The following is a 25,800-nucleotide window of genomic DNA, read 5'->3' on the forward strand; positions in this document are numbered from 1 at the left end:
CAGCCACCTCCTATGTCATCGAGGCATCAGGTAAGTCTAGGAATCCAACCAAACGCTGGGGCCACGCCCACCTCCTATGGTCATCGAGGATTCAGGTAAGGTCTAGGAAATCCAACCCAAACGCTGGGCAGCCCACTCCTATGTCATCGAGGCATTCAGGTAAGTCTAGGAATCCAACCCAAACGCTGGTCCACGCCACTCTCCTATGTCACGAGGCTTCAGGTAAGTTAGGATTCAACCCAAACGTGGGTCCACGCCACTCCTCTATGTCATCGAGGTATTCAGGTAAGTCTAGGAATCAACACCCAAAGCTTGGGTCCAGCCCATCTCCTATGTCATCAAGGTGTTCAGGTTAATTCCCGGTTCTGATTGTTATTTTACAGTTTTCGGATCTGTTCCCTGAACCTGTTTCAACCTCTGGTAGGATGTGGACCGATGGCCTAATCAAGACCCCCTGATATTCACAATAGGCTATACAAATATAATTTGAATCAATGAGAAATAATGTACTTCAGAACACATAGAGCATAGACTGTGCTGTATAGCCAGTTGTGTGGAGCTGTGGGTAGGATGTGTACCAATGGCCTAATCAAGACCACCTGTGCTGACAGAGTGAGTTTTGATCCTGGTTTATGAAAGAGGACTTGTATATGTTGTGAGGCCTTTCTCCCTCTCTCCCCCAGGAAGGGCCAAGGGGCTCAGTGATGAATGAGCACATGTCAGGGGTGCAGTACTAAACAGAGACAGAATGTAAATAGTTTAGCTGAGCAGGCCCAAAGCCAGACTGACAGGGAGAAGGCTCCCCATGGCCAATGTCTGTGGAACTTGGCTGCCTGGAGAGTTTTTGAGCTTTCCGCATACTTGGACCAMAAATTATTAATAGGGCCACTGGACAGTACAAATTAACATGATCCCCTTTAAAATAGGTGAGAACACTTTGTTATGGGCCATTGCCAAGTAAAAAGTATTGGGCCCAGTCATTCATAAAGTGCTTATGAAGTCCTARCTTCCTTAGCCATATCTACGACACCTAACTCTGAGGCCCATGTTTCTTTGTGTGCTGGTTAGCAGTGCCCTCCTGGCAGTGTCCTAACCAGTCCCAGGCTCTCAGGAAACTGGTGGCTGGTGATGACCTCATGCTGTGGTTTCTCTGAGCTCTGGAAGATGAGAGGGGGTGTAACCTAAGAACTCCCCGTGGGCTTGGGGGGCAACATAGCACAGAACTAAAGACTTCTCCTGGAGGATGTTCATAATATGGTTAACAGCCCAACACACGCAGCAGAAGAGTTATGGTTTTATAATGTGTATTGTTTTTTTTATTTCATCATGTGACACACTGGCCCAACATCTGAGATCGCTGTACCATTTCCTGCTGTTGTAATGGCTCTTTGACACTTGTGTCATAGATCCCAGGGCTTACTATGAAATAGTTTTGGTTGGAACTATAATATTAAATATCAGCGGCCATGGCAACCAAAATGTTATAGCAATTTAATAGACTAATTTACARTAGGGTTCCTTTTTCTAGCGTTAGAATGTGTTCCAAAGTTCAAAGTGAGAACACATGGTCATAACACTGCTTATAAAATGATGTTGTGGTTTAGATGCCTTCTAAGAAACCCTAAAATCTGTTCCCCCTTTCTGCCACTAGGTGGAGCAGCAGTCTCCATACATCCAGGGTTACAAGGTGATGTACAGGGCGTCTGCGGAGCTGGGCCAGCCGGGGGGGCAGTGGGGCGTGTTCGAGGTGCGGAACCCTGGGGAGGACGGTGCTGTGGTGCCTCAGCTGAAGAAGGGAGTTACCTACGAGTTCAAAGTGCGTCCCTTCTTTGATGAGTTCCAGGGAGCGGACAGCGAGGTGAAGGTGGCCAGAACGCCTGAGGAAGGTGAGAGGCTGAGGCCAGGGGTCAGGGATCATGGGTCAAGGGCTTCTGTTAGAGAGGGTAGTGATGGGAAGTCTGAGTGRAGATTAAAGGTTTCATACAGGAGTTATAGTATTAGAATGGAGTAGGTTGTTTTGTGAGAGTTTTAGTAGTCCAGGGAAGTGGTTGACAAAATCAACCTTTCACGTGTAGAAATAAATGAATGAGATTTCTGAGAAACCATAACACATCTCGGTAACACATTATTTGGATAGTCCATCTGTAGATGCTCTACAGACTATCTACAGACAATCAGTAATATTTCAACTCTCTACTAACCTTAGTTCTAACCCTAACCTTAAACCTTATCCACAAGAGGTTGGTGGCACCTTAATTGGGGAGGACGGGCTCGTGGTAATGGCTAGAGTGGAATAGGTGGAATGGTATCAAATACATCAAACACATGGTTTCCAAACACATGGTTTCCATGTGTTTGATGCCATTCCATTTACTCTGTTCCGCCCATTATTATGAGCCGTCCTCCCCTCAGAAGCCTCTACTGCCCTTATCCTAACCCTAAACTTAACCCTTACCCTAGCCCTAACCTTAACCATTACCCTAACCCTTATTCTAAACCTAATAGTAACCTTAGCAAGCAGTTGCTTATCAACAGATAGTTGGTCATACTATCTACAGAGCTTTTACCGATGGAAAATCTGTACTATCCAAATAAAGTGTGCTAATTGTTCCGGAGATGTGTGGGTGTTACTGTATGGTTGTTGCATAGTAATCAACATTGGTGAGATTTGGGAGTTTCACATTGTTTAAAGCTGATGTGTGTCTGTATTCTGTATAGATGAGTGTGTAGCAGCAGCTGTGCAGACAAATTGCGCTGCTAATTGTTTTCTGAGTTCATGCGTAGAGCCYCAGCYAGCCCGAGACAACAGACATGCCTGCTTTCATTATCTTTAACTAGGCGATGACTAAGCTCCTGAGGCCAACRCGCTACTGATTCACTTGAATTGCTCTCATCAGGTGACTAGCACCACCACCAACACCGTGGCACAGCACACAAAGCCTCCAGGCATTACTAGAGCTCGAGCAACGTACCATTCATCACAAMATCAGCTCAGTCAATTCCTGTATTATACTGGTGACAAACTTGCTACATCGACCTGTGGCTTCATGTGGGTTTCATACCCTTAGGCAGATAATTGCAAGAAGATGTAGTGGGCTGGGCTAGATAGATAGATATGTGGAACGTTCAGTGCCCCAGCTTGTCAGAGAAAACATTGTGTATACACATTMTTTTTTAAATCTTCTCATCTTACAAATACTAACAATTATCACAACATCCATACAAAGTCCCCACTGTCCCACTGGGCAAAAACTGTTGAATCAACATTGTTTCCACATCATTTCAACAAATAAAATAAATGTGAGGACGTTGAATCAACCTGGAAAACAGATTATATTTGTAAAAAGTCATCAACGTAAGGGCATTTCATATTTTTTTACCCAACTTTTAACCTAAATCCAATGACATGGTAAAAYGTTTTGTTGATTTCACATTGAATGCACGTTAGTTGACAACCCAACCAAATGTAAATCCAAACTATGCGCTGAACTGACGTCTGTGCCCTGTGGCTATTCACTCTAGTTCCATACCCTTACAATTTAAAACTTCTAGAATATCAATCTGTATTTATTCCACATGCTGTTCATTAGCGCTTTATGATCATTCTGTTCAGTAACATTAGTCTTGTTTAGAGCTTTTGCATCGCCTATTGTATTGAGAATAATCTGACTACTGCAGGTGAAGCAGTTGCATCTGATCTGAATTGTCACTAAATGTTCTTTAATGTTCAGTAAGAGACATGGCAGACGCTGAGCGGAGCTCTGACATGTAYAGGATCAAATGAGAGTGGGTGTCTTTGATGTCATCATGGTGTCTGTGCATCTGTCTGAYGGTGTGTTCCCGTCTCAGCTCCCAGTGGAGCTCCCCGAGGTGTTACCGTGACGAAGAGTGATGCCAATGGGACCGCCATCCTGGTCGCTTGGCAACCGCCTCCTGAGGAGGAACAGAACGGAATGGTACAGGAGTACAAGGTAAGATGGAGAGAGGGTTTGATTTTCTGCTGAAGGAAAGAGGGGAACAAACAGAGAGAGGTATGGGGCAGAATCTCAAGCCTCCCACTTTCTCCCTCTCACTTCCTTGGGTTTGTGTGTTTTTAGTTGCTTCAGCAGAGGTGGACTAAGCACATTGATGTGAGACACTGTCATGTGCTAATGTTGATATGTCACATCAAATACAGTTTTTGCATTTACTGAAAAGAATCCACTGACTCTCACCATCACACTCCTTCTTTCACCCTATCCTCTACAGATCTGGTGCCTGGGCAATGAGAGCCGTTACCACGTCAACCGGACAGTAGATGGCTCCACCTTCTCCGTGCTAATCCCCAGCCTGGTGCCAGGGATACGCTACAGTGTGGAGGTCGCCGCTAGCAACGGTGCTGGCCCAGGGGTCAAGAGCGATGTCACCTTCTTTCAACTTGGTGAGCTGCTCAACTGTARCACTTGATAGTCTCCCTTAAGTTTAGAGCATGTAAAAATACATTAAGAAYGTTATCTTATCTCAGAACCAAGAAAAGAAGAGGTCAATTAACAGTGTTAATCCATTATCTATGCCTGTCGACTCACAAGCTTCAGGTCAACACCATTTCAATCGCTACCTGTCTACGGTCTTTTCAGTTATAGCCATGTGATAGATGGTCTGTGTGATTTGCAMACTGTGTCAGTTCTCACCATGACAAATGTAAAGTACAGGTGTCTATCTAAAGTCCCAACATGAATATGTCTCTGAGTCATTTCACAATGCCTTTAGTTAAATAATTTGCATTCAGCCTCTCCTGCCCTAGTCTCAGGTTCACTATATGTGACAAAAAGCACACACACCACAGACATTTTCAACTCGATTTTCCACCTCTCCATCATATTAGTACATTCCAGCCTTTTCACATGACCAATATAAAGCTTTTAGAGTTACATGATGAASCCCATTCACTCCAGTTCACCTCTTGGCCTAGCACTCTGATGAGCAGAGAATGAGAACATTCTCCATGACAGATTGTGTGACCAGATGTATTTAAAGATATCTCCTTTCAGCTGACTCTCCTGTCTCCTCTCTGTGATGTTGTTTTCCATCTCAGACTCCTGCCCATCAGTTGAACTTTAATGTTTTGAAGGATTGATGTTTGTCCTTCAGGATCCGCCTCAATTCTTCCCCGTCAATTTTCTATGATGGAGTTTACTATATACATGTCCTTCGTGTCAATCTCTTCTCCTCTTCTTCCTCCCCCAGACTCTACAGGTCAGATGATGGACAGTCGTGAGGACCAGGACACATTGTCTCAGATCTCAGACGTGGTCAAACAGCCGGCGTTCATTGCGGGYATCGGTGCTACCTGCTGGGTGGTCCTCATGGTGTTCAGTGTGTGGCTCTACCGCCACCACAAGAAGAGGAGTGGCCTCAGCAGCAGCTACGCCGGCATACGCAAAGGTCCGTAGTGGATGTGGGCTTGGGTGTATATATCAGTGGACATGTTTAACTATACTTGTGGGGATCAAGAAAAGTAAACGAACAAAACTTTGACCAACTGGGGACATTTTGTAAGTTTAGGGTTAGGCTTAGGAGTTTGGGAAAATATGATTATTTAATTAGTAAGTAGAGTATCAAATGTTGATCACACCCAGCTAATATTTTGTTGTGTAGAGATTGGAGGGAGATGAGAAGAGACTGGGATGGTGATAGTAATTAGATGTGGGGAGGTAGATAGAGGGAGGACATTAGGTTAGTGTTATGATCATTCAGCTGAACACTAGCAACCTAAGCCCTCTGACACACACGTTTGAGACGGGACACTGTCCTCTGTGTCACCAGGGTAATTGCATTTATTCACTTCAATCACATTCTTTTAATGTATTTTTATTTCACCTTTATTTAACCAGGTAGGCCAGTTGAGAACAAGTTCTCATTTACAACTGCAACATGGCCAAGATAAAGCAAACCAGTGCGACAAAAACAACAACGCAGAGTTACACATAAACAAACGTACAGTCAATAACACAAAAGAAAAAKAGAAAAATCGATGTAGTGTGTGCAAATGTAGAAGAGTAGGGAGGTAGGCAATAAATAGCCCCTAGAGGCGAAAATAATTACAATTTAGCATTAATACTGGAGTGATAGATGTGCAGATGATGTTGTGCAAGTAGAGATAATGGGGTGCAAAAGAGCAAGAAGGTAAGTAATAATATGGGGATGAGGTAGTCGGGTGTGCTATTTACAGATTGGCTGTGTACAGGTACAGTGATTGGTAAGCTGCTCTGACAGCTTATGCTTAAAGTTAGTGAGGGAGATATAAGACTCCAGCTTCAGTGATTTTTGCAATTCGTTCCAGTCATTGGCAGCAGAGAACGGGAAGGAAAGGCTGCCAAAGGAAGTGTTGGTTTTGGGGATGACCAGTACAGTATACCTGCTGGAGCGCGTGCTACGGGTGGATGTTGCTATGGTGTCCAGTGAGTTGAGATAAGGTGGAGCTTTACCTAGCAAAGACTTATAGATGACCTGGAGCCAGTGGGTTTGGCGACGGATATGTAGTGAGGGCCAGCCAACAAGAGCATACAGGTCGCAGTGGTGGGTGATATATGGGGCTTTGGTGATAAAACGGATGGGACTGTGATAGACTACATCTAGTTTGCTGAGTAGAGTGTTGGGGGCCATTTTGTAAATGACATTGCCGAAGTCAAGGATCGGTAGGATAGTCAGTTTTACGAGGGTATGTTTGGCGGCATGAGTGAGGAGGCTTTGTTGGGAAATAGGAAGCTGATTCTAGATTTAATTTTGGATTGGAGATGCTTAATGCGAGTCTGGAAGAAGAGTTTACAGTCTAACCAGACACTAGGTATTTGTAGTTGTCCACATATTCTAGGTCAGAACCGTCCAGAGTAGTGATGCCATTCGGGCGGGAGGGTGCGGGCAGCAATCAGTTGAAAAGCATGGAATTWGTTTTACTAGCATTTAAAAGCAGTTGGAGGCCACAGAAGGAGTGTTGTATGGTGTTGATCTCATTTGGAGGCTTGTTAGCACAGTGTCCAAAGAAGGGCCAGATGTATACAGAATGGGGTCGTCTGTGTAGAGGTGGATCAGAGAATCACCAGCAGCAAGAGCGACATCATTGATATATACAGAGAAAAGAGTCGGCCTGAGAACTGAACCCTGTGGCACCCCCATAGAGACTGCCAGAGAGTCGGGACAACAGGCCCTCCGATTTGACACACTGAACTCTATCTGGAAGTAGTTGGTGAACCAGGCGAGGCAGTCATTTGAGAAACCAAGATTGTTGAGTCTGCCGATAAGAATGCGGTGATGGATAGAGTCGAAGCCTTGGCCAGGTCGTTGAAGACAGCTGCACAGTACTGTCTTTTATCGATGGCGGTTATGATATTGTTTAGGGCCTTGAGCGTGGCTAAGGTGCACCCATGACCAGCTCGGAAACCAGATTGCATAGTGGAGAAGGTACGGTGGGATTCGAAATGGTCGGTGATCTGTTTGTTAACTTGGCTTTCTAAGATTTTAGAAAGGCAGGGCAGATGGATATAGGTCTATAACAGTTTGGGTCTAGAGTGTCTCCCCCTTTGAAGAGGGGGATGACCGCGGCAGCTTTCCAATCTTTGGGGATCTCAGACGATACGAAAGAGAGGTTGAACAGGCTAGTAATAGGGGTTGCAACAATATTGGCAGATCATTTTAGAAAAAGTGTCCAGATTGTCTAGCCCGGATGAATTGTAGGGATCCAGATTTCGCATTTCTTCAGCTGTCTGGATTTAGGTGAAGGAGAAGCGGGGGGGGGGGGGGGGGGCAAGTTGCTGCAGGGGGTGCTGAGATGTTGGCCGGGGTAGGGGTAGCTAGGTGGAAAGTATGGCCAGCCGTAGAGAAATGCTTTTTGAAATTCTCGATTATCGTGGATTTATCGGTGGTGACAATGTTACCTAGCCTCAGTGCAGTGGGAAGCTGGAAGGACGTGCTATTACTCCATGGACTTTACAGTGTCCCTCATTTTGGGGGAATTAGTGCTACAGGATGCAAATTTCTGTTTGAAAAAGCTAGCCTTAGCTTTCCTAACTGACTGAGTATATTGGTTCCTGACTTCCCTGAAAAGTTGCATATCGCGGGGGCTATTCGATGCTAATGCAGATGCAACAGGATGTTTTTGTGCTGATCAAGGGCAGTCAAGTCTGGGGTGAACCAAGGGCTATATCTGTTCTTAGTTCTACATTTTTTAAATTGGGCATGCTTATGCTTTAAGATGGAGAGGAAAGCACCTTTGAAGAGCAACCAGGCATCCTCTACTGACAGGATGAGGTCAATATCCTTCCAGAATACCCGGGCCAGGTCGATTWGAAAGGCCTGCTCGCTGAAGTGTTTTAGGGAGCGTTTGACAGTGATGAGGGGTGGTCGTTTGACCGCGGACCCATTACGCATGCAGGCAATGAGGCAGTGATCGCTGAGATCCTGGTTGAAGACAGCAGAGGTGTATTTAGAGGTTAAGTTGGTCAGGATGATATCTAAGATGGTGCCCATGGTTACTGATTTTGGTTGTACCTGGTAGGTTCCTTAATAATGTGTGTGAGATTGAGGGCATCTAGATTAGATTGTAGGATGGCCGGGGTGTTAAGCATGTCCCAGTTTAGGTCACCTAAAAGAACAAACTCTGAAGATAGATGGGGGGCGATCAATTCACATATGGTGTCCAGGGAACAGCTGGGGGCTGAAGGGGGTCTATAACAAGCRGCAACGGKGAGAGACGTGTTTCTGAAAGGTGGATTTTTATAAGTAGAAGCTCGAATTGTTTGGGCACAGACCTGGATAGTATTACAGAACTCCGCAGGCTATCTCTGCAGTAGATTGCAACTTTGCCCCCTTTGGCAGTTCAATCTTGTCGGAAAATGTTATAGTTAGGGATGGAAATGTCAGGATTTTTGGTGGCCTTCCTAAGCCAGGATTCAGACATGGCTAGGACATCCGGGTTTGCGGAGTGTGCTAAAGCAGTGAATAAAACAAACTTAGGGAGGAGGCTTCTAATGTTAACATGCATGAAACCAATGCTTTTACATTAAGGTGTGTTTTTCTCCAGTARCCCATAATGTGACTTGCCTAGTGTCAGCTGCTTTTATCCTCAAAGTAAGAAGCCTGATAACCACATCTCATATGGGGAATAAAGTAAGGAGCCTGATAACAACATCTCATATGTGAAATAAAACGGGTTTGGTCTAATCTTCTCCCCTGACTCGAAGACCTCAAAGGGTAGTGACGATGAGCCGGCACATCCCAGAATACGCTGACATTCAAACGCTGACATTTAGGGTTCATTTCCAGGGCGCTGCCCGTCGCCTCTCCCCGGTGAGGCACAGTTAGAGTAGGGACAAGCCTGTCACCCAGGTAATATGACACGTGTTCTGCTATCTCTGTTATCTCCTTCCGTCTGACCACAGGTGACCTCCATTACCCATAAGGCCACATGTTCCTGATTGATGGAGGACAGGGAGCCTTATCTGACTGTGTGTGTGTGTTTGAGTGTGCGTGCATGCGTCAATATGTCTGCCGGTTTTTGTGGGGCTTTTTTCACAGGCTTACGAAATGTCTATTTTGCAATCAATAAATGAACCTTCTTCTCTCTTTCTCTCCCACCTCCTTTTCTTTTTATTCCCTCCTCCTCTGGTTGGGTTGGGTTTGTTCCTGCAGTTCCATCTTTCACCTTCACCCCTACAGGTATGTATGAAGGAATGGGTTCAGCTGTAAACATGTATTTGTTATTTACCGGTATGTGTACTGACCTTGAAGCCCCTATGATTCAGAGATGCCTGTACACAAACACAGTTCYCTCTCTATGTCCTCAGTTCCTCCCAGCACTCACAAACAATCTGTTCCAATACACAAACAGCTAATGGAGCTAGTGTTTATCTTTGGTGGCCTCACATCCACAAACCAATGATATAAAATTCAAAATCTCACGGAGGGAGGTGCGTTCAGGGCTACACAAAGGGRTGTTCTGACATAAGGTGAATCAGGGGGCAGACAGCTCCTAAAGAGGTCATTAGCCCATCCCTATCCCACCCTCTTAGACCAGGCATAGACAACGACACACAACATGGCCACCAGTTGGCCTGTGCTGTGGTTGTGGTGAAGACAGTTTAGAGTACTGCTGAGTCACTGTGCTTTGTGACAAGTAGAGAGGCAGKTAGTGCCATACAAAGCATAACCACAGTCCCATGTCCCCACTTGTCCTTTACACAGTGACCGTAGAAGTAGTAAAGTGTATCTAATCATGTGGTTGAAATGACTCACCCTCCATTGAAGAGGATGTGTCTGAAATGAAGGGTTATCAGTCATTGTGAAGTGTGCCTCAGGGTCAAGATATCATGTTTAACACTCTGACACTGATTTTGTTTTTCTACATGTACACCTCTCAATGCCAAGTGCCCCAGGTGTGTGTTGATGTGTGTACGTGCGCGTGCGCGTGCGCGTGCAGAGTATGACTCATGACAGGATGTGTCTATCAGATGCGATGAGTCARACTGACCTAAGGACAGCTGTATGAGTACAGAGTGACAGACAGGTCACACCAACCTGGATTCCCTCTTTCATTTGTCGTGCAGGTTGCTTTCTTGTGTTTCTCACATTTGGTCTCTTTCTTTAAATCAGTGAACTATCAGAGAGGAGGAGAGTCTGTCTGCAGTGCTGGGAGGTAAGGGGTGTGGTTGTATGTGTACACTTGACTGGATATGATTTCCCCACTGTCTATATAGGGCACTTATGATGGTGTTCAGAAATGCAGGAGGGAAGTGGTAAAAGCAACAGCAGTGTATTCCCTACTTGAACCACCAGAGGGAGGTCTCCCACTGTCTGAAAAATGACTGAGGACAGAAACTCCCATGCCCCTCCCTGACTGAAACCCTGTTTGTTCTGTGTGATAATGSTTCTGGTTTCATGCTTCTGGTTCAGACCCGGGCTGCTGAACATGGGCGAGAGTGTGAACCAGCCGTGGCTGCCAGACTCCTGGCCCAACGCCTGTGCCAACCACAAAGACTGCAGCATCAACTGCTGCAACACTGGAAACGGCACCAGCGACAGCAACATGACCACCTACAGCCGCCCAGGTCAGTACCGTTAAAGCTACAGACCTCCTCTGGGGGTGATAGTGGTTAGGTCCCAGCAATGGAACTTATAGTATAGAGATATAATGCAAATCAAATAAGCAATGAGGGTTATCATGGAAATGAAACATGGCTTCAACATGATAATGAATGGTGTTATGTGACTTCCTGTGTGAAGGGTTAATGAATAGGTAAAGTGTCTCTAACCCTAACCCCATGTGGTCTCCTTTCCTCAGCTGACTGCATCGCCAACTATGGCAGCCAGTTGGAGAACCAGCAGGGGGGTCTACTGGGGCCTGAACAGGCCGTGTACAGCGACGTGGACCTCTCCAACAAACTCAACGAGCTCAAGACCTTCAACAACCCCAGCCTGTGCTACATGGGCCCAGGGGCAGGGCCRCCCACCCCCTACGAGCCCACCCCCTACGCCACCACCCAGCTCATCCAGTCTAGCATCCTAAACMAGGCTGGAGCTGCAGGGGCTGCGGCTGGGGCCCCTGATATACGCTGTTGGAACCAGCCCCCCTCCCAGCTGCAGAAAGCACATATGCAGTACAACATCATGGAGCAGAGCAACAGGCTCAATAAAGGTGAGAGGTTTGGACATAGCGTAGCAGTGGTGGGRGGGAGGGTATTTGGGAAGTTACTTCTGTTTGTGTTTATTTGTTTTACTATGTGTAGTCTACATATCTGTTTAACTCTGTCTCTTTCTCTCTGTATCTGCTGTGTCTTCAGACCACTATAGAGGAGATGGGCCTCTGCAAGGCACCGTCCCGTACAACCAGGCCCACGAACACCACACAGGAGGCTCCCATCACAGCTCTGACAGGGGCAGCAACAGCACCTTTGGTGAGACACTGATTTCCAGGATCATAGCAATAGGACAAATAAGTATTTGTTCTGCAGTATGTTCTAAGAGTTTGTTCGATTACCTCTGCAGGGAGCCAAAGTCATAAGAAGGGAATTCGCACCCCCAAACTGCCCAAAACTAACACAGTGAACCGGGGTGAACCTCTACACCCTTCCCCTGCCAAGCCCCCACCAAGCCAAAGCTGTGACGAATATACCCTGCCCATGGAAAAAAGCTTTAACCCAGATGCCCTATGCCCAATGCTTCCCTCGCGGATGTACCTGCATCCGGATGAGATGGAGGAAGAGGAGGCGGAGGAGGGGATGGATAGGTGTCCCACCCCCCCTGTCAGAGGGGCAGCMTCATCCCCTGAGGGTCTGTCCTACAGTCACCAGTCTACGGCAACTCTCACCCCCTCCCCCCAGGGAGACCAGCACAACGGCCTACACAATGGAACAGACCACCACAGGTAACTATGAGCCCAACTCACACTGCATCTCACTCCTCCCTGCTACAACCGTCAGCCATTTGTATTAATCAATGCTTTGATCCTTTCCCTTTTTCCCTTATTAGACAACACGTGGCCAGCCCCCCTCCTTCCCCGCTCCCCCTCTCCCCCCCACATACCTACGGCTACATCTCCAGCCCCCTGGCACTGGATACTGACGGCCAGGAGGAAGAGGAGGAGGAGGAGGATGAAGAAGAGGCAGGGGATGAGACGGATGCAGACATGGCACAGAGTCACTACCACCAGCACCAAAATAACCACCAGCCCCACCAGCAACTGCGCCACCACCAGCACCCCCGTTCCCCACGCAGGCTGCACCTCCGGGGGCTGGAGCAGACGCCGGCCTCCAGCACGGGGGACCTGGAGAGCTCCGTGACGGGCTCCATGATTAACGGCTGGGGCTCGGCCTCCGAGGAGGACAACGGCTCGTCAGGACGCTCCAGCGCAGTCAGCTCCTCAGACGGATCCTTCTTCACAGACGCAGACTTCGCCCAGGCTGTGGCCAACACTGGAGACTACACAGCAGGCCTACGCATGGCCAGGTTCCCAGAGGACACAGGACCAGCAGGTGAGGAGGAGAGAGGGGCAGGAAACTGGGTCAGGGGAAAATATCAGAAATAAAATTCATAGATATGCCTTCTTAGATAAACTTTCATGGACTGACTGTTTGTCTGTTACCTCAGGGCGAAGGCACCAGCGTCCCAGCAGCCCACTGTCCACAGACAGCAACATGAGCTCTGCAGTGATGCAGAAGAGACCGCCCAAGAGGCACAAGCAGCACCAGGCCCAGGCTGGCCACCAAGGTCACCAGAAGAGGAACAACTTCACAGACGGTAAGGGACTGGGTCTGAGACATGGGTCACTGCATGGAACAGCTCTCACATTGACTTCTGTAGATATACAGTACATATGCCTTGGTGAATAAAGTTCCAATTTCCATGTCTGTGTTCTTCTCTCCTCAGACTCATGCATGCCCTTGAAGTCCCCTAGTCACATGTCGCGGTGTGGCTATGAGGTGAGAGGTGCCACRCTCCCGAGGATTGGCTCTGGGGAGGGTCGGGGCCGGAGAGGGAGTGCAGGAGGCCAGAGGACCAGAGAGGGCTCTGTAGAGAGACGGGAGGGCCAGGACAAGAACAGGACTCCACAGGGAGGCAAGGGGAGTAGCAAAGCCCATCAGCCACCAGGTACTTACTGCAATGTAGTTTACTTCCAATGTGGTTTGTGTGTTGGAACAAAGTACAAATATAAGCTTTATAACATTATGCTTGTATGTGGTTCCTACATGTCAAAATAAATCCCCTTGAAAACTAGATGATTCATCACAATGGAGTTTATCCAGCACAAACTAAGTAGAATGTGTTTAACCAACCACCATCTCTCTCTGTCTCAGGTTCTGAGGACATCCCCCCGTACAGCAGGCCCTCCTTCCCCTCGGTGCAGGGCCAGAGCCAGGCTCAGAGCTCCTCCAGCTCCATGTCCTCCCGGGGCTCAGGAGGACGGAGGAGAGATGGGGCCCGCAGGAACCCCACAGACACACTGCCCAGCATCACAGGCTTCCAGACCCAGGAAGAGGAGCTAGAGGTGAGAACAAGATACTCATAAAAGTGTCCATTTACTAGTTTCCAAGAGTTGAAAATCTAGTATGTCTATGATCTTCTTTTTATGGCAATTATTCAAGAGGTTATATTATAAACTTGTGTCTTGAGTCTACAGCTTCTGGAGAGCTGAGGATCATGGGAGAAGAAAAGGAAAGGGGATCTGACATCACAATTCAGTGACTATTATGTAAATTACTTTTCATATCATACAGAACAAAAAAAACGGAACAATATTGAATATTTGTTTTTCTTATTACAATTTCTCATTCGATGTCCATCTTCCAGGAAAAAAGAAAGTGAGAAAAAAGGTGCAATCGCGTTTGAGTGTGTTAACTCACTGGTATGAAGCACCATTAGATCATTGTTTACTTGACTTGTTGGTAGAGAACTGGCTTCCATTCGCCTCGATGAAAGTAGTCACAGCCTCAATGAAAGTACATGCACATTAGATGGCTGTTGTCAGTGTATACAGGTACCTTGTCTTGGACCACCTGATGTGGTACATGTCTGTTGCCCCTGTAATTAATATTTGGACATCACTATCCATCTTGTAAATTGTTTGTTAATTTTACTGCCACAAAAATTGCTACAATGGGAATTTTACATTTGTTTTTAATGTATTTTTGTAATGCACTGTTATTGTTTTGTTATTGATGTTGGTCTTGTCAATGTGCATTATTTGTTCTACTTTGGTTTCAAAAGCACAATCACTTAACTTTATTTTAAACTATTGTTATCTATGACCTTCCGTCATACAAGAGGAACAATGATACAAATGATCTTGTTAATCGTTGTCTATATACACGATTGGACCAGTGTTATGTGTCTTAATATTCTGTTTCTGTTAGGGGTTGGGATGGAAACTTAACTCCCCTGTCTAGTTTAGGTTTAATTCAAACCACTGTGTTCATTTGGACTCAAGGGGACACTGCCCAAAGCAGTGTCCCCTTGAGATTTATTATGACACAAACTACTGTGTTAATCGGACTATACTCTCATGTCTAAAATTGCACTTATGAGGAAGTGAGAGAGACAGTAGACAAGCTGACGGATACATTGTACCAATAGAGAAGGGTGAGGAAGCCCCATTAGTAGGAGTCTCCCCATCAGTAGGGAACGTTGATGGATACATCCTGGAAAATGGATTTCTCCATGCCTGATGATGGATAGCGTTTTCTCCATGAGCAACCAGTACACAGTGACACATCCACCATTGTTTCCCAGCAAGACAGAGGGCAGAGGAAAGTGACATTAATACTTACCCTAAAGAAGGACTCTATTACAGAAAGAGGACAACAGGTGACAAAAGACTGGGACTTGAAAATCATGCTGCTTGGCGATGGACCAGCATGTTGGGTTTAGGTTCTTTATRGCTACATCTAGGCCAAGCTTTGGGTACATTTTTTGGTACATCTACAAAATGTGTAAAACATTGTTCGCTGAGGACACCTGACATTTGTTTGGAGTTTGACATGTTTTAAAGAATTGCAACTATGTTCATGATGTCAGCCATGTTATGTCATTACTGAGTATGTTATAAACGGGGATGAAAAAAAATATTGTCATTTTTACCACATTATTTATTATTAAAATGTCTTCAAATGACAGTGTCCACTTGGAATTTTTTTGTGGTTCAATCTTTGTTCACTTGTTAGGTTAATACCTTACTTCTCTAGCATTTCACCAGTCAATACATCCTAACACAAGGTTGAAGTGAAGAAGGAAAATGGAAGAAGAAGAGGAAGAGGGAGAGGCACCCAAAAGYCTGTTCTTTATGGGAATGTGATGACACGCTGCTTAATTAACCTCACTCATGAACCCTTGTGGTTAATTAACAGAGCAGCTGTGTGCTGTCAAAGGGAAAGAGATGCTCTGAAGCCGAGCACAGGTGTGGCTCTGTGTGTGTGCCATGTATGTGTGTATGTGTAGTGGGGGGGGTGGATAGCAGTCAAAACTACAGCTACGAGCGGCAGCCAAAATGATTCTCTTTGTCCTCCTCAGAGCGCAAGATTGTGATGGAGAGAAAGAACCTGTCCATCAGCCACCCACACACAGATTCCTCCAGAAAGATTCTAATGTGTTCATATTGTTTAACTGTAAGTACATCTCTGCATAATCAGCGAGAGCAGAGCAGGAGACAGATGCTGAGCTGCTGGAAGTCCTATCACTGATTGAACTACACAATTGCATTCCATGAGAGATGGGACAGGTTGCTGTTATTAGCTGGAGCTTCTCTCTCCTCTCTCCATCAGAGTGGAATGAAACCAGTGTCCCGGCAGCTGTACAGGGCTGTCTGTAAAGGCTAGCTACCTACATTAACATCATCAGCCCCAGTCACCACAGTGCTAATTCAGTGCCATAAAGGGTCGACACAATTAACCCAGAAAGACCACACTGTAGCCTCCTCTGCTTCTAGCCCACTCTATCTGCCTCCTCTATGTAATTCCCTGTGGTCCCGCAGTAGGACCTGCTGATTGAGTCATACTCTATCCTGATTGCTCTTTCCATTAATTAGGTAATCATCTATATTTCCCCTGCGCAATTCTCTTGTCTGTGGGAATGGATGACTCAGATTTACTGCTTTAAGTTACAGTAACAGTAAAGTGGAGAGGCCTTATGCCAGTTTTTTACCGACTCATCTGGTTGCCCCACTTAAATTCTATATTGCATACTTATCAAGATATTGAAGTAACTCAGTTTAAAGGTCCAATAGAGCCGGGATTTTTAAAATCTCAATATCAAATAATTTTGGGGTAATAATTAAGTAACTTACTGTGATTGTTTTAAATGAAAATTGTCAAAAAGAAACAAAATAGCTTCTTAGCAAAGAGCAATTTCTCAGCAGGAATTTTGCTAGGACTATCTGGGAGTGGTCTGAGTGGGGAGGGTAAAACTGAAAACGAGCTGTTATTTGCAGAGAGGTTTGGAACTCTCTTGTTGGTCTATTAACTAATCTACCGCCCAGTGATTCCATCCCAGCAAGATAAGCAGAACTTTAAGGCAGCCTTTTCAAACAGCTCTTACTCTAAAAGGGCAYTATCATCATTTCCCCAATTTAACAGTTTTATTCCAAACTCATAGTTCGTAAATATATACACTCAGTGGCCAGTTTATTAGATACACAACCCCATTCACGAAAATGGTTCACTCCTACAGACAGTGAGTCATGTGGGYGTGGCTTGCTATATAAAGCAGGCAAACAGGGATTGAGGCATTCAGTTACTGATTGAACGTTAGAATGGGCAAAAACGAGTGACCTAAGCGACTTGAGAGTGGTATGATCGTCGGTGCCAGGCGCATTGGTTCCAGTGTCTCAGAAATGGCCGGCATTCTGGACTTTTCACGCACAAGAGTGTTTGGGGTTTACTGAGAATGGTGTGACAAACAAAAAAATATCCAGTCAGYGGCAGTCCTGTGGGTGAAAACAGCTCGTTGGTGAGAAGTTGAAGGAGAATGGCAAGAATCGTGCAAGCCAACAGGCGTGCCACAAACAGGCAAATAAAGGCGCAGTACAACAGTGTTGTGCAGAATGGCATCTTCGGAAGGCGAAACTCGTTGGGCTTTGTCACGGATTAGCTATTGCAGCAGACGACCACACCGGGTTCCACTCCAGTGGGCACGYGATCACCAACACTGGACAATTGAGGAGTGGAACATTTAAAAATTGGTTCCTGTTGTATCATGTTGATGGCAGAGTCAGGATTTGGGTATGCATTCCATGGCCCCTTCCTGACTGGTGTCAATGGTACAGGCAGGTGGCGGTATTAGGGAATGTTGTCCTGGCACACATTAGGTCCCTTGATAACAATTGAGCAAAGTTTCCATGCCCCAAAGAATTCAGGCTGTTATGGAGGCAAAGGGGGGCTGACCYGGTACTAGATGGGTGTACCTAATAAACTGGCCACTRAGTGTATAAAACACAGGGAAATCAGGTTTTTGACTGCACTGGGCCTTTAAGGGTACAAAATTCATAAGCAGCGTGTACACACACATACAGAACACACACACCCGTGGCCATCAGAGTAGTGTGCAGGCTTTGATGATGGATCACAGCTGAGTCGAGACACRCTTTTCCTGTCAACATCAGCAAATTAACAGAGTCTATCCATCTTCATTATGCCCTAGTGTGGACAGCCTCAGATGCCGCTACCCAGGGAGAGGGGCATTACTTGTAAGGGAGTCTTTAGAGCAGTCCTGAGAGACTGGAACTGTYGCCTGGCTTCCATTGGCCTCAAACTACAATGGAACCACATGGTTGCATTTATAGAGAGGAGAGACCTCTTCAACAACTTACAGTCAAATTCAAAGGGCGAACCCACTAACGCAGAGCGCTGCTTAAACGTGGACAGTAGTGATCTTTAATGTGATGAATACCGCTTGATTTTCTGTCTCTCTGGGTTTCAGTTCTCGGTGATCACAGGTAGTCTAGTGCCAGGGTTTGGAATGCCATTTGGTCAGATATTAAAATCAATAACCTCTCATTTGCCACAGTTAACAGAATAAAGTCAATGGGCCATGATTGAAGTGTTTAGTCCTCCATCAGTATGTGTTCCTCGCCATCTATCTCCCTGGTGCTCCAGCAGGAAGGTCTACCCCAGTGCTGCAGCACTCAAATCAAAGTGAACAGGGATTACAGGAGGGGACTGAGCACGAACCCCTGAGGGGCCCCCAGGATCAGCGTGGCGGATGTGTTGTTACCTACCCTTACCACCTGCGGGTGGCCCGTCAGGATGTCCAGGATCCAGTTGTAGAGGGAGGTGTTTAGTCCCAGGGTTCTTAGCTTAGTGATGAGCTTTGAGGGCACTATGGTGTTGAACGCTGAGCTGTAGTCAATGAATAGCAGTCTCACATAGGTGTTCCTTTTGTCCAGGTGGGAAAGGGCAGTGTGGAGCGCAATAGAGATGCATCATCTGTGGATCTGTTGGGGCGGTATGCAAATTTGAGTGGGTCTAGGGTTTCTGGGACAATGGTGTTGATGTGAGCCATGACCAACCTTTCAAAGCACTTCATGGCTACAGACGTGAGTGCTACCGGTCGGTAGTCATTTAGGCAGGTTACCTTAGTGTTCTTGGGTACAGGGACTATGGTGGTCTGCTTAAAACTTGTTAGTATTACAGACTCGGACAGGGAGAGGTTGAAAAAATCAGTGAAGACACTTGCCAGTTGGTCAGAGCATGTTCGCAGTACACGTCCTGGTAATCCGTCTGGCCMTGCGGCCTTGTGAATGTTGACCTGTTTAAAGGTCTTACTCACATAGGATGCGGAGAGCAGGATCACACAGTCTTCCGGAACAGCTGGTGCTCTCATRYGTGTTTCAGTGTTAYTTGCCTCGAAGCTAGCATAGAAGTAGTTTAGCTCGTCTCGTAGTCTAGTGTCACTGGGCAGCTCTCGGCTGTGCTTCCCTTTGTAGTCTGTAATGGTTTCCAAGCCCTGTCACATCCGACGAGCGCCAGAGCCGGTGTAGTACAATTTGATCTTAGTCCTATATTGACACTTTGCCTGTTCGATGGTTTGTCGGAGGGCATAGTGGGATTTCTTATAAGCTTCCGGGTWAGAGTCCCGCTCCTTGAAAGCGGCAGCTCTTGTCTTTAGCTCAGTGCGAATGTTGCCTGTAATCCAGCTCACAGCAGAGCAGCACWTCTCAGTRGGGGGAAGAGAGAGACAGAGAGAAAAAAGAGAGAGGGTAATCCCCTGTCACTTCCTCCTCTATTCTGCCCATGCAATTTAACCCACACACACTGCCTGCCTTCCCCATCCTCTCCCCTCTTTTCCCCTTCCATCCTTTCCCCTCATCCCTTTCCTCCATGCTGAGTCAATTAAACATTGACAAGAGGGATTTAATGCCCCTCTCTGCAGGCTCCCTCTCTCTTCAAATCCTACCTCAATCTCCAGAGGAAGATGAAATGGCTCTTAATTTTAATTGTTGCTTTAATTTCCATGCCAAATTGTTTCCATGGAATCAGGCCATGCCCGCTCATCAAGACTGAGGCATTTGCAGGCAACCGTCACTTTACATGTATGAGTTTCTGGAACTTCTTATTTCATTTTGGTTTACCCCTTTTGAGTAACATACACTATATATATAACATTTTTGTGGACATCCCTTCAAATTTGTGGATTCGGCTATTTCAGCCACACCCATTGCTGACAGGTGTATAAAATCGAGCACACAGCCATGCAATTTCCATAGACAAACATTGGCTGTAGAATGGCCTTACTGTAGAGCTCAGTGACTATCAACGTGGCACAGTCAATTTTTWAATTGTTTTTATTTAACCTTTATTTAACCAGGTAGGCCAGTTGAGAACAAGTTCTCATTTACAACTGTGACCTGGCCAAGATAAAGGATGCTAGGTCGCAATGTCATACCTTTCCAACAAATCAGTTTATCAAATTTGTACCCTGMTAGAGCTGCCCCGGTCAACTATAAGTGCTGTTATTGTGAAGTGGAAACGACTAGGAGCAACAACGGCTCAGCCGCGAAGTGGTGTGCTACACAAGCTCACAGAACRKGACCGCCGAGTGCTGAAGCGTGTAAAAATCGTCAGTCCTCAGTTGCAACACTAACTAGGAAGTTCCAAACTGCCACTAGAAGCAACGTCAGCACAAGAACTGTTCGTCGGGTGCTCCACGAAAGGGGTTTCCATGGCCGAGCAACYGCACACAAGYCTAAGATCACCATGCGTAATGCCAAGTGTCGGCTGAATTGGTGTAAAGCTAGCTAAACTTTGAACTCTGGAGCAGTGGAAACACGTTCTCTGGAGTGATGAATCATGCTTCACCATCTAGCAGTCCGAGGGATGAATCTGGGTTTGGCGGATTTGAGGAGAACGCTACCTGCCCCAATGCTACAGCTTCAATGACATTCTAGAGATGATTCTGTGCTTCCAACTTTGTGGCAACAGTTTGGGCAAGGCCCTTTCCTGTTTCAGSATGACAATGCCTCCATGCATAAAGCGAAGTCMATACWAAAATGGTTTGTCGAGATTGCTGAAGAAGAACTTGACTGGCTTGAACAGAGCCCTGACCTCAACCCCATAAAACACCTTTGGGATGAATTGGAACGCTGAGGCCTAATCGCCCAACATCAGTGCCCGACCTCACTAATGCTCTTGTGGCTGAATAGAAGCAAGTCCCCGCAGCAATGTTCCAACATCTAGTCGAAAGCCTTCCCAGAAGAGTGGAGGCTGTTATAGCAGCAAAGGGCGACCAACTCCATATTAATGSCCATGATTTTGGAATGAGATGTTCGACGAGCAGGTGCCCACTTTTGTTCATGTAGTGTATGTTCTGTTTGATCATTCACACACAGCCATTCAACTCCCAAAATCAGTTGATAAAATGTAGATGATCTATCCTGTCAGTAGCAATATAATACATTGGTATATTCATGACTCTTTGTTCCATATCCTTCTATTTAGTTTTGACATTCCTGTGTATCTCTCTCTCTCTCTCTATATATATATATATATATATATACAGTATATATATGCCGGTGTCTACTCTGCTCGTGTTCATTTCCTGCTTCAGTGGAACAAGTCACTCCAGGAGTGGTTTGTGACAATCCCCCGAATACCAAGCTGGAGAGAGAACCCTCGAGTTGTCGCTTACTGTTTAAATTATTACCAGTAATGGTGCCAGTGGTGTGGAGCCACTCACAGTCCTCTGTACCTTCATTTCACCATTTAGGAATAGGAGAGGAGTGGGGGGACAGACATTTCTTCTCCCTGTTATTTCAATCTACTAAAATATCATGAAATGAGCACGTCAGCATTCCCAGAAATGTTACCATCCAATTATAATGCTATTTCTGCATGCTGTTTGTTGTTGTTTATAGATTGTATGCAAATGTAAACCTTATGCATGTGCTCCAGGACAATGAACCAAATGCAATCCATCRTGGTATACAAGAATTATGCAGTCTATTTAACAAATCTAAATGCACATGACTCTACAAGCTCTGCCATTATGACAGGCAGGCAGACAGACAGAGATGCAGACAGACAAGTAGGCAGACAGAGAGGTCATACGGTACACAAATCTATGAGGACATTGACATATCATTGTATTACCCTCCAGTCCCACATTGAAAGCAGTGTCAACGTAAATCCACATATAGCCCATGCAGCCCCAGGGAATCACACCTCATAGTTGACCTTCACAATGCACTAGGAGCAGGTCATATGGTTAGAAGACCTGTCCTAAAGCGCTGGTGCCAAACCATGTGTTTTTCATGTCTGTGTGTTTTCTGTGGTGTGTGTGTGTGTGTGTGTGTTGTGTCTGTGTGTGTTGTGTGTGTGTGTGTGTGTGTGTGTGTGTGTTGTGTGTGTGTGTGTGTGTGTGTGTGTGTGTGTGTGTGTGTGTGTGTGTGTTGTGTGTGTGTGTGTGTGTGTGTGTATGCACACGCATTTCTGTGTTTGCATGCATGTGGTGTGTCTGCGCATGTGTTGTGTGTCTGCGTGGTGGTGTTGTGTGCTGGGCATGATGTTATGTGGTGTTGCACGTGTGTGTGTGTGGCACCTTAATTGGGAGGATGAACTCATTAGTTATGGCTGGAACGGAGTTATTGAATTGGAATCAAACACATGCATGTATTTGATACCACTCCATTCACTCCATTCCAGCCATTATTATGATCCGTCCTCCCTCACCAGCCGACTGTGCACGTGTGAGTGTGTGTTGCGTGCGTGTGTGTGGATTTATTTATCTCAGCCTGTTTTATCTTGGGCTCATAAGTGATTAAGGTGTGTCTTTCATGTCACTTTTATTTGATTAAAAGAGAGACATTAGCAGCTGCTTTGAAATAAAAGCAGGCTAACTAGGCCATCTGCTATTGTTTTTACCAAACTAAACTTTAGCAGAAGTCAGACAGAGCTGGAGTAGTGACAGTTGGACTCTACAGTACGTGAAATGGCTAGGAAATGAGTTCATTCATGAGCTTAAATCAAGAAAAAATCTATTATTTCGAAGACAGAAGCAAAATCTGAATTTAAGGATACTGTATGTCTGTCTTGTGCTGCGTATTTTCTCAATGTTATTCTTTCATTTAGAGATAACGGCTATTTGGTTACTCTGAAATCCAGTGGCAAAGAAGGCCTTTGTCTTGGACAACTGCTTATGTCTATTCAAAATTGGTTTCTTAGACATACTGCCTTACTGTTTTGTGGTTGTGTGTGTGTGTGTTGTGTGTGTGTGTGTGTGTGGGTGGTGTGTGTGTGTGTGTGGTGTGGTGTGTGTGTTGTGTGTGTGTGTGTGTGTTGTTGTGTGTGTGTGTGGTGGGGGTGGGGTTGTGGGTGTGTGTGTGTGTGTGTGTGTGTGTGTGTGTGATGTGTGTGGTGTGTGTGTGTGTGAATGTGTTTGTTTTACTATTTTAACTTTTATTTAACTAGCAAGTTCCAGTTAAGAACAAATTCTTATTTACAATGACGGCCTACCGGGGAGCAGTGGGTTAACTGCCTTGTTCAGGGGCAGAACGACAGATTTTTACCTTGTCAGCTCGGGGATTCAATGGTTAGAGCCCAATGCTCTAACCACTAAGCTACCTGCCGCCCCTCTACCCACTAGGCTACCTGCATGTGTATGTATGTGTTGTGCGTGTAGGTTTCCTTGTTTTCATTTCAAATTTCAGAATGTTTTCATTGCACTCTTGCCTCCCTCTGTTCACAAACGACTGTCCTTAATAAAAACCAAGGCTTTTAAAATGGCTGAAAGAGTGAAATTGAAGGCTGTCACCCCAGTAGGCCTACAGCACTTGATCAGAGCACACATCTACAGTACGTATCCGACATACAGAAATCCTGTCTCATAAATGATTTTATACGAAAGTATTTAAACTACAACATACTGTGTTATGGGGTTTTCATCTGTATTGCGTAATGGTACACAATGATTTCAAGCATRGTGACAATGCACAATGTATCACACAACACTGACTTCATGTTAATATATTGCCTATATTTCATATTGAGTGAAATGGCCTGTGTCACAGAGCCAGCATGGAAGTGCCCACTCCAGGGGGAGAGATTAATAATGACGGTGGGAGACAGAGACAAACTGGCCACTGAGGGAGCTGAAGATCAGAGGACCCCCAGTCTTTACCTACCCCTCCATCTGGGGTTAGGGTCTACATACCCTCGTCAAGAACCAGGCAAGCCTGTTGAAGTCCATKGCACAAAATCAGCTAAAAAATCTTATGTAAATCAGTGACGCCTTGCAACACGTCAAACCAATCAAATGCCTTGTTTGGGCAGAGGTGCTCACTAGATTAGTGTTGTAGGTACATCAGAGCGTGAGGATGGCCGAGAAATCGCAGATTAAAACCCMATCAAAATATATTGATATATGCCATGGTTGTGGTGAACCGTACAACTATAACAGAAACAAACATAACCTTTTGCAAGGTAAATCGTTTTTTATTGCGACCGGACTACACGATGGCTTTAGAAGAGATAACGGGACCTGTCACGCTGACTGATGGGTTTTTAAAAGCAGTATGTGGCCCCTGTTGCAATCTTCTACTCAAATATAAAAGAAGTGCCAATGACGTGGAAAGAATTGTCTGTTTGTGAGGGAAAGAGCAAGATTTAGAACGAAAAGATTTGCCGTGGCTGTCTTTACCCCCAGAAGTACCAATAATAGTTTCTGTTCAGGAGTCCGGTGAGAGGAGGCCTGCTGCTACCAGCTCTCACAGTCTCAGGTCAGATTTAGACGTTCATCCGTGCCTCTCAAACATCAAATTTCAAAGTTGTTCCAAACATCAATTTTCAAAGTGTTTAAGGTTAAGTTTAGGCATGAACTCTGAATGGTTAAGGTAAGGGTCAAGATTTAGGATAGGCTTAAAACAAACATATCAAAAACAACTTTCTATCGCTTGATTCGAAATTGCACCCTTTGGAATCAGATGCTTATTCGAAACCTATTTGAAGGTAACAGCACTCACTTTTGCCCCTAGCGGCTGGTTTTTGCATCACCTCCCGACGTCCTTAGACATGAAGGGACTTCGAATACTAACTTATATCACATGACCTGGCTGGCCTATTCAAGGACCCAGCCCCAGCGACAGATGACCAGCCACCAGATAAAGGAATTCAACCACTACAAGCACTGTATTTTGGTGCATCATCGACTTTAAGTGACAACAACGAAAGTGATCACCGCATATTTAAAGTAAGTGCTCTACGTTTCGAACAACATAGCTAATCTACAGCAAACTGTTATCAATGCAATTTGATTTGGCGGAGTGTGACGTTTTGTCTGTCGATTATCCAGAGCGTGTGACTGGTTTGCTCATGCTAACTTAGGTACACTCTATTACTGGGTAATTAAAAAAACTTATGAGGTCATGAGAAGTATGAATTTAGGCAAAATGTGGGATTATTTACWAAAAGTTGTCGGAGGAGATCTCGTGCGACTTCTTTCTACATCGCTCAACCGAAAGCCGTCCAAGAAACATTTTTCAACAGAATCGCCGGAATGAATACACCCCTGATCACACGTAAACACAGTTCACGTTCATAGCAGCCACATACAGTGCCTAGCAAAAGTATTCATCCCCCTTGGCGTTTTTCCTTATTTTGTTGCATTACAGAGTGCTGTTGAGGCTACTGTAGMCCTTCATTGCAAAACAGTGTGTTTTAATAAATGATTTGGTGATGTGAATATATTTAGTATATCTCTCATCTAAAAAGTTTTTTAATGTTTCACTATTTTTTTAAATTAAATTTACTGAGGACGATGGTTCCCTCCTTCCTCCTCTGAGGAGCCTCC

The 25,800-nt window shown here is 45.5% G+C and overlaps 1 protein-coding gene across 1 annotated transcript in view; it reads left to right on the forward strand.

Annotated features, from left to right (window-relative positions):
• Window positions 1–15,639, forward strand: part of LOC111980003 (roundabout homolog 1) — a 274,583-nt gene extending 258,944 nt beyond the window's left edge. Inside the window, exons 14-28 of the mRNA XM_070449749.1 lie at window positions 1,652–1,886; window positions 3,850–3,971; window positions 4,249–4,420; window positions 5,227–5,424; window positions 9,667–9,693; window positions 10,627–10,669; window positions 10,927–11,081; window positions 11,315–11,668; window positions 11,814–11,927; window positions 12,019–12,397; window positions 12,502–13,004; window positions 13,120–13,269; window positions 13,399–13,620; window positions 13,827–14,017; window positions 14,150–15,639. Of these exons, the coding sequence (XP_070305850.1) occupies window positions 1,652–1,886; window positions 3,850–3,971; window positions 4,249–4,420; window positions 5,227–5,424; window positions 9,667–9,693; window positions 10,627–10,669; window positions 10,927–11,081; window positions 11,315–11,668; window positions 11,814–11,927; window positions 12,019–12,397; window positions 12,502–13,004; window positions 13,120–13,269; window positions 13,399–13,620; window positions 13,827–14,017; window positions 14,150–14,164 (2,880 nt within the window). The 3' untranslated portion in view covers window positions 14,165–15,639. The remainder of the gene's footprint in view (window positions 1–1,651; window positions 1,887–3,849; window positions 3,972–4,248; window positions 4,421–5,226; window positions 5,425–9,666; window positions 9,694–10,626; window positions 10,670–10,926; window positions 11,082–11,314; window positions 11,669–11,813; window positions 11,928–12,018; window positions 12,398–12,501; window positions 13,005–13,119; window positions 13,270–13,398; window positions 13,621–13,826; window positions 14,018–14,149) is intronic.
• The last annotated feature ends 10,161 nt before the right edge of the window (window positions 15,640–25,800 follow it).

This window comes from Salvelinus sp. IW2-2015, linkage group LG20 (assembly GCF_002910315.2).
Source record: "Salvelinus sp. IW2-2015 linkage group LG20, ASM291031v2, whole genome shotgun sequence".
In the NCBI taxonomy this organism is placed as follows: Eukaryota; Metazoa; Chordata; class Actinopteri; order Salmoniformes; family Salmonidae; genus Salvelinus; species Salvelinus sp. IW2-2015.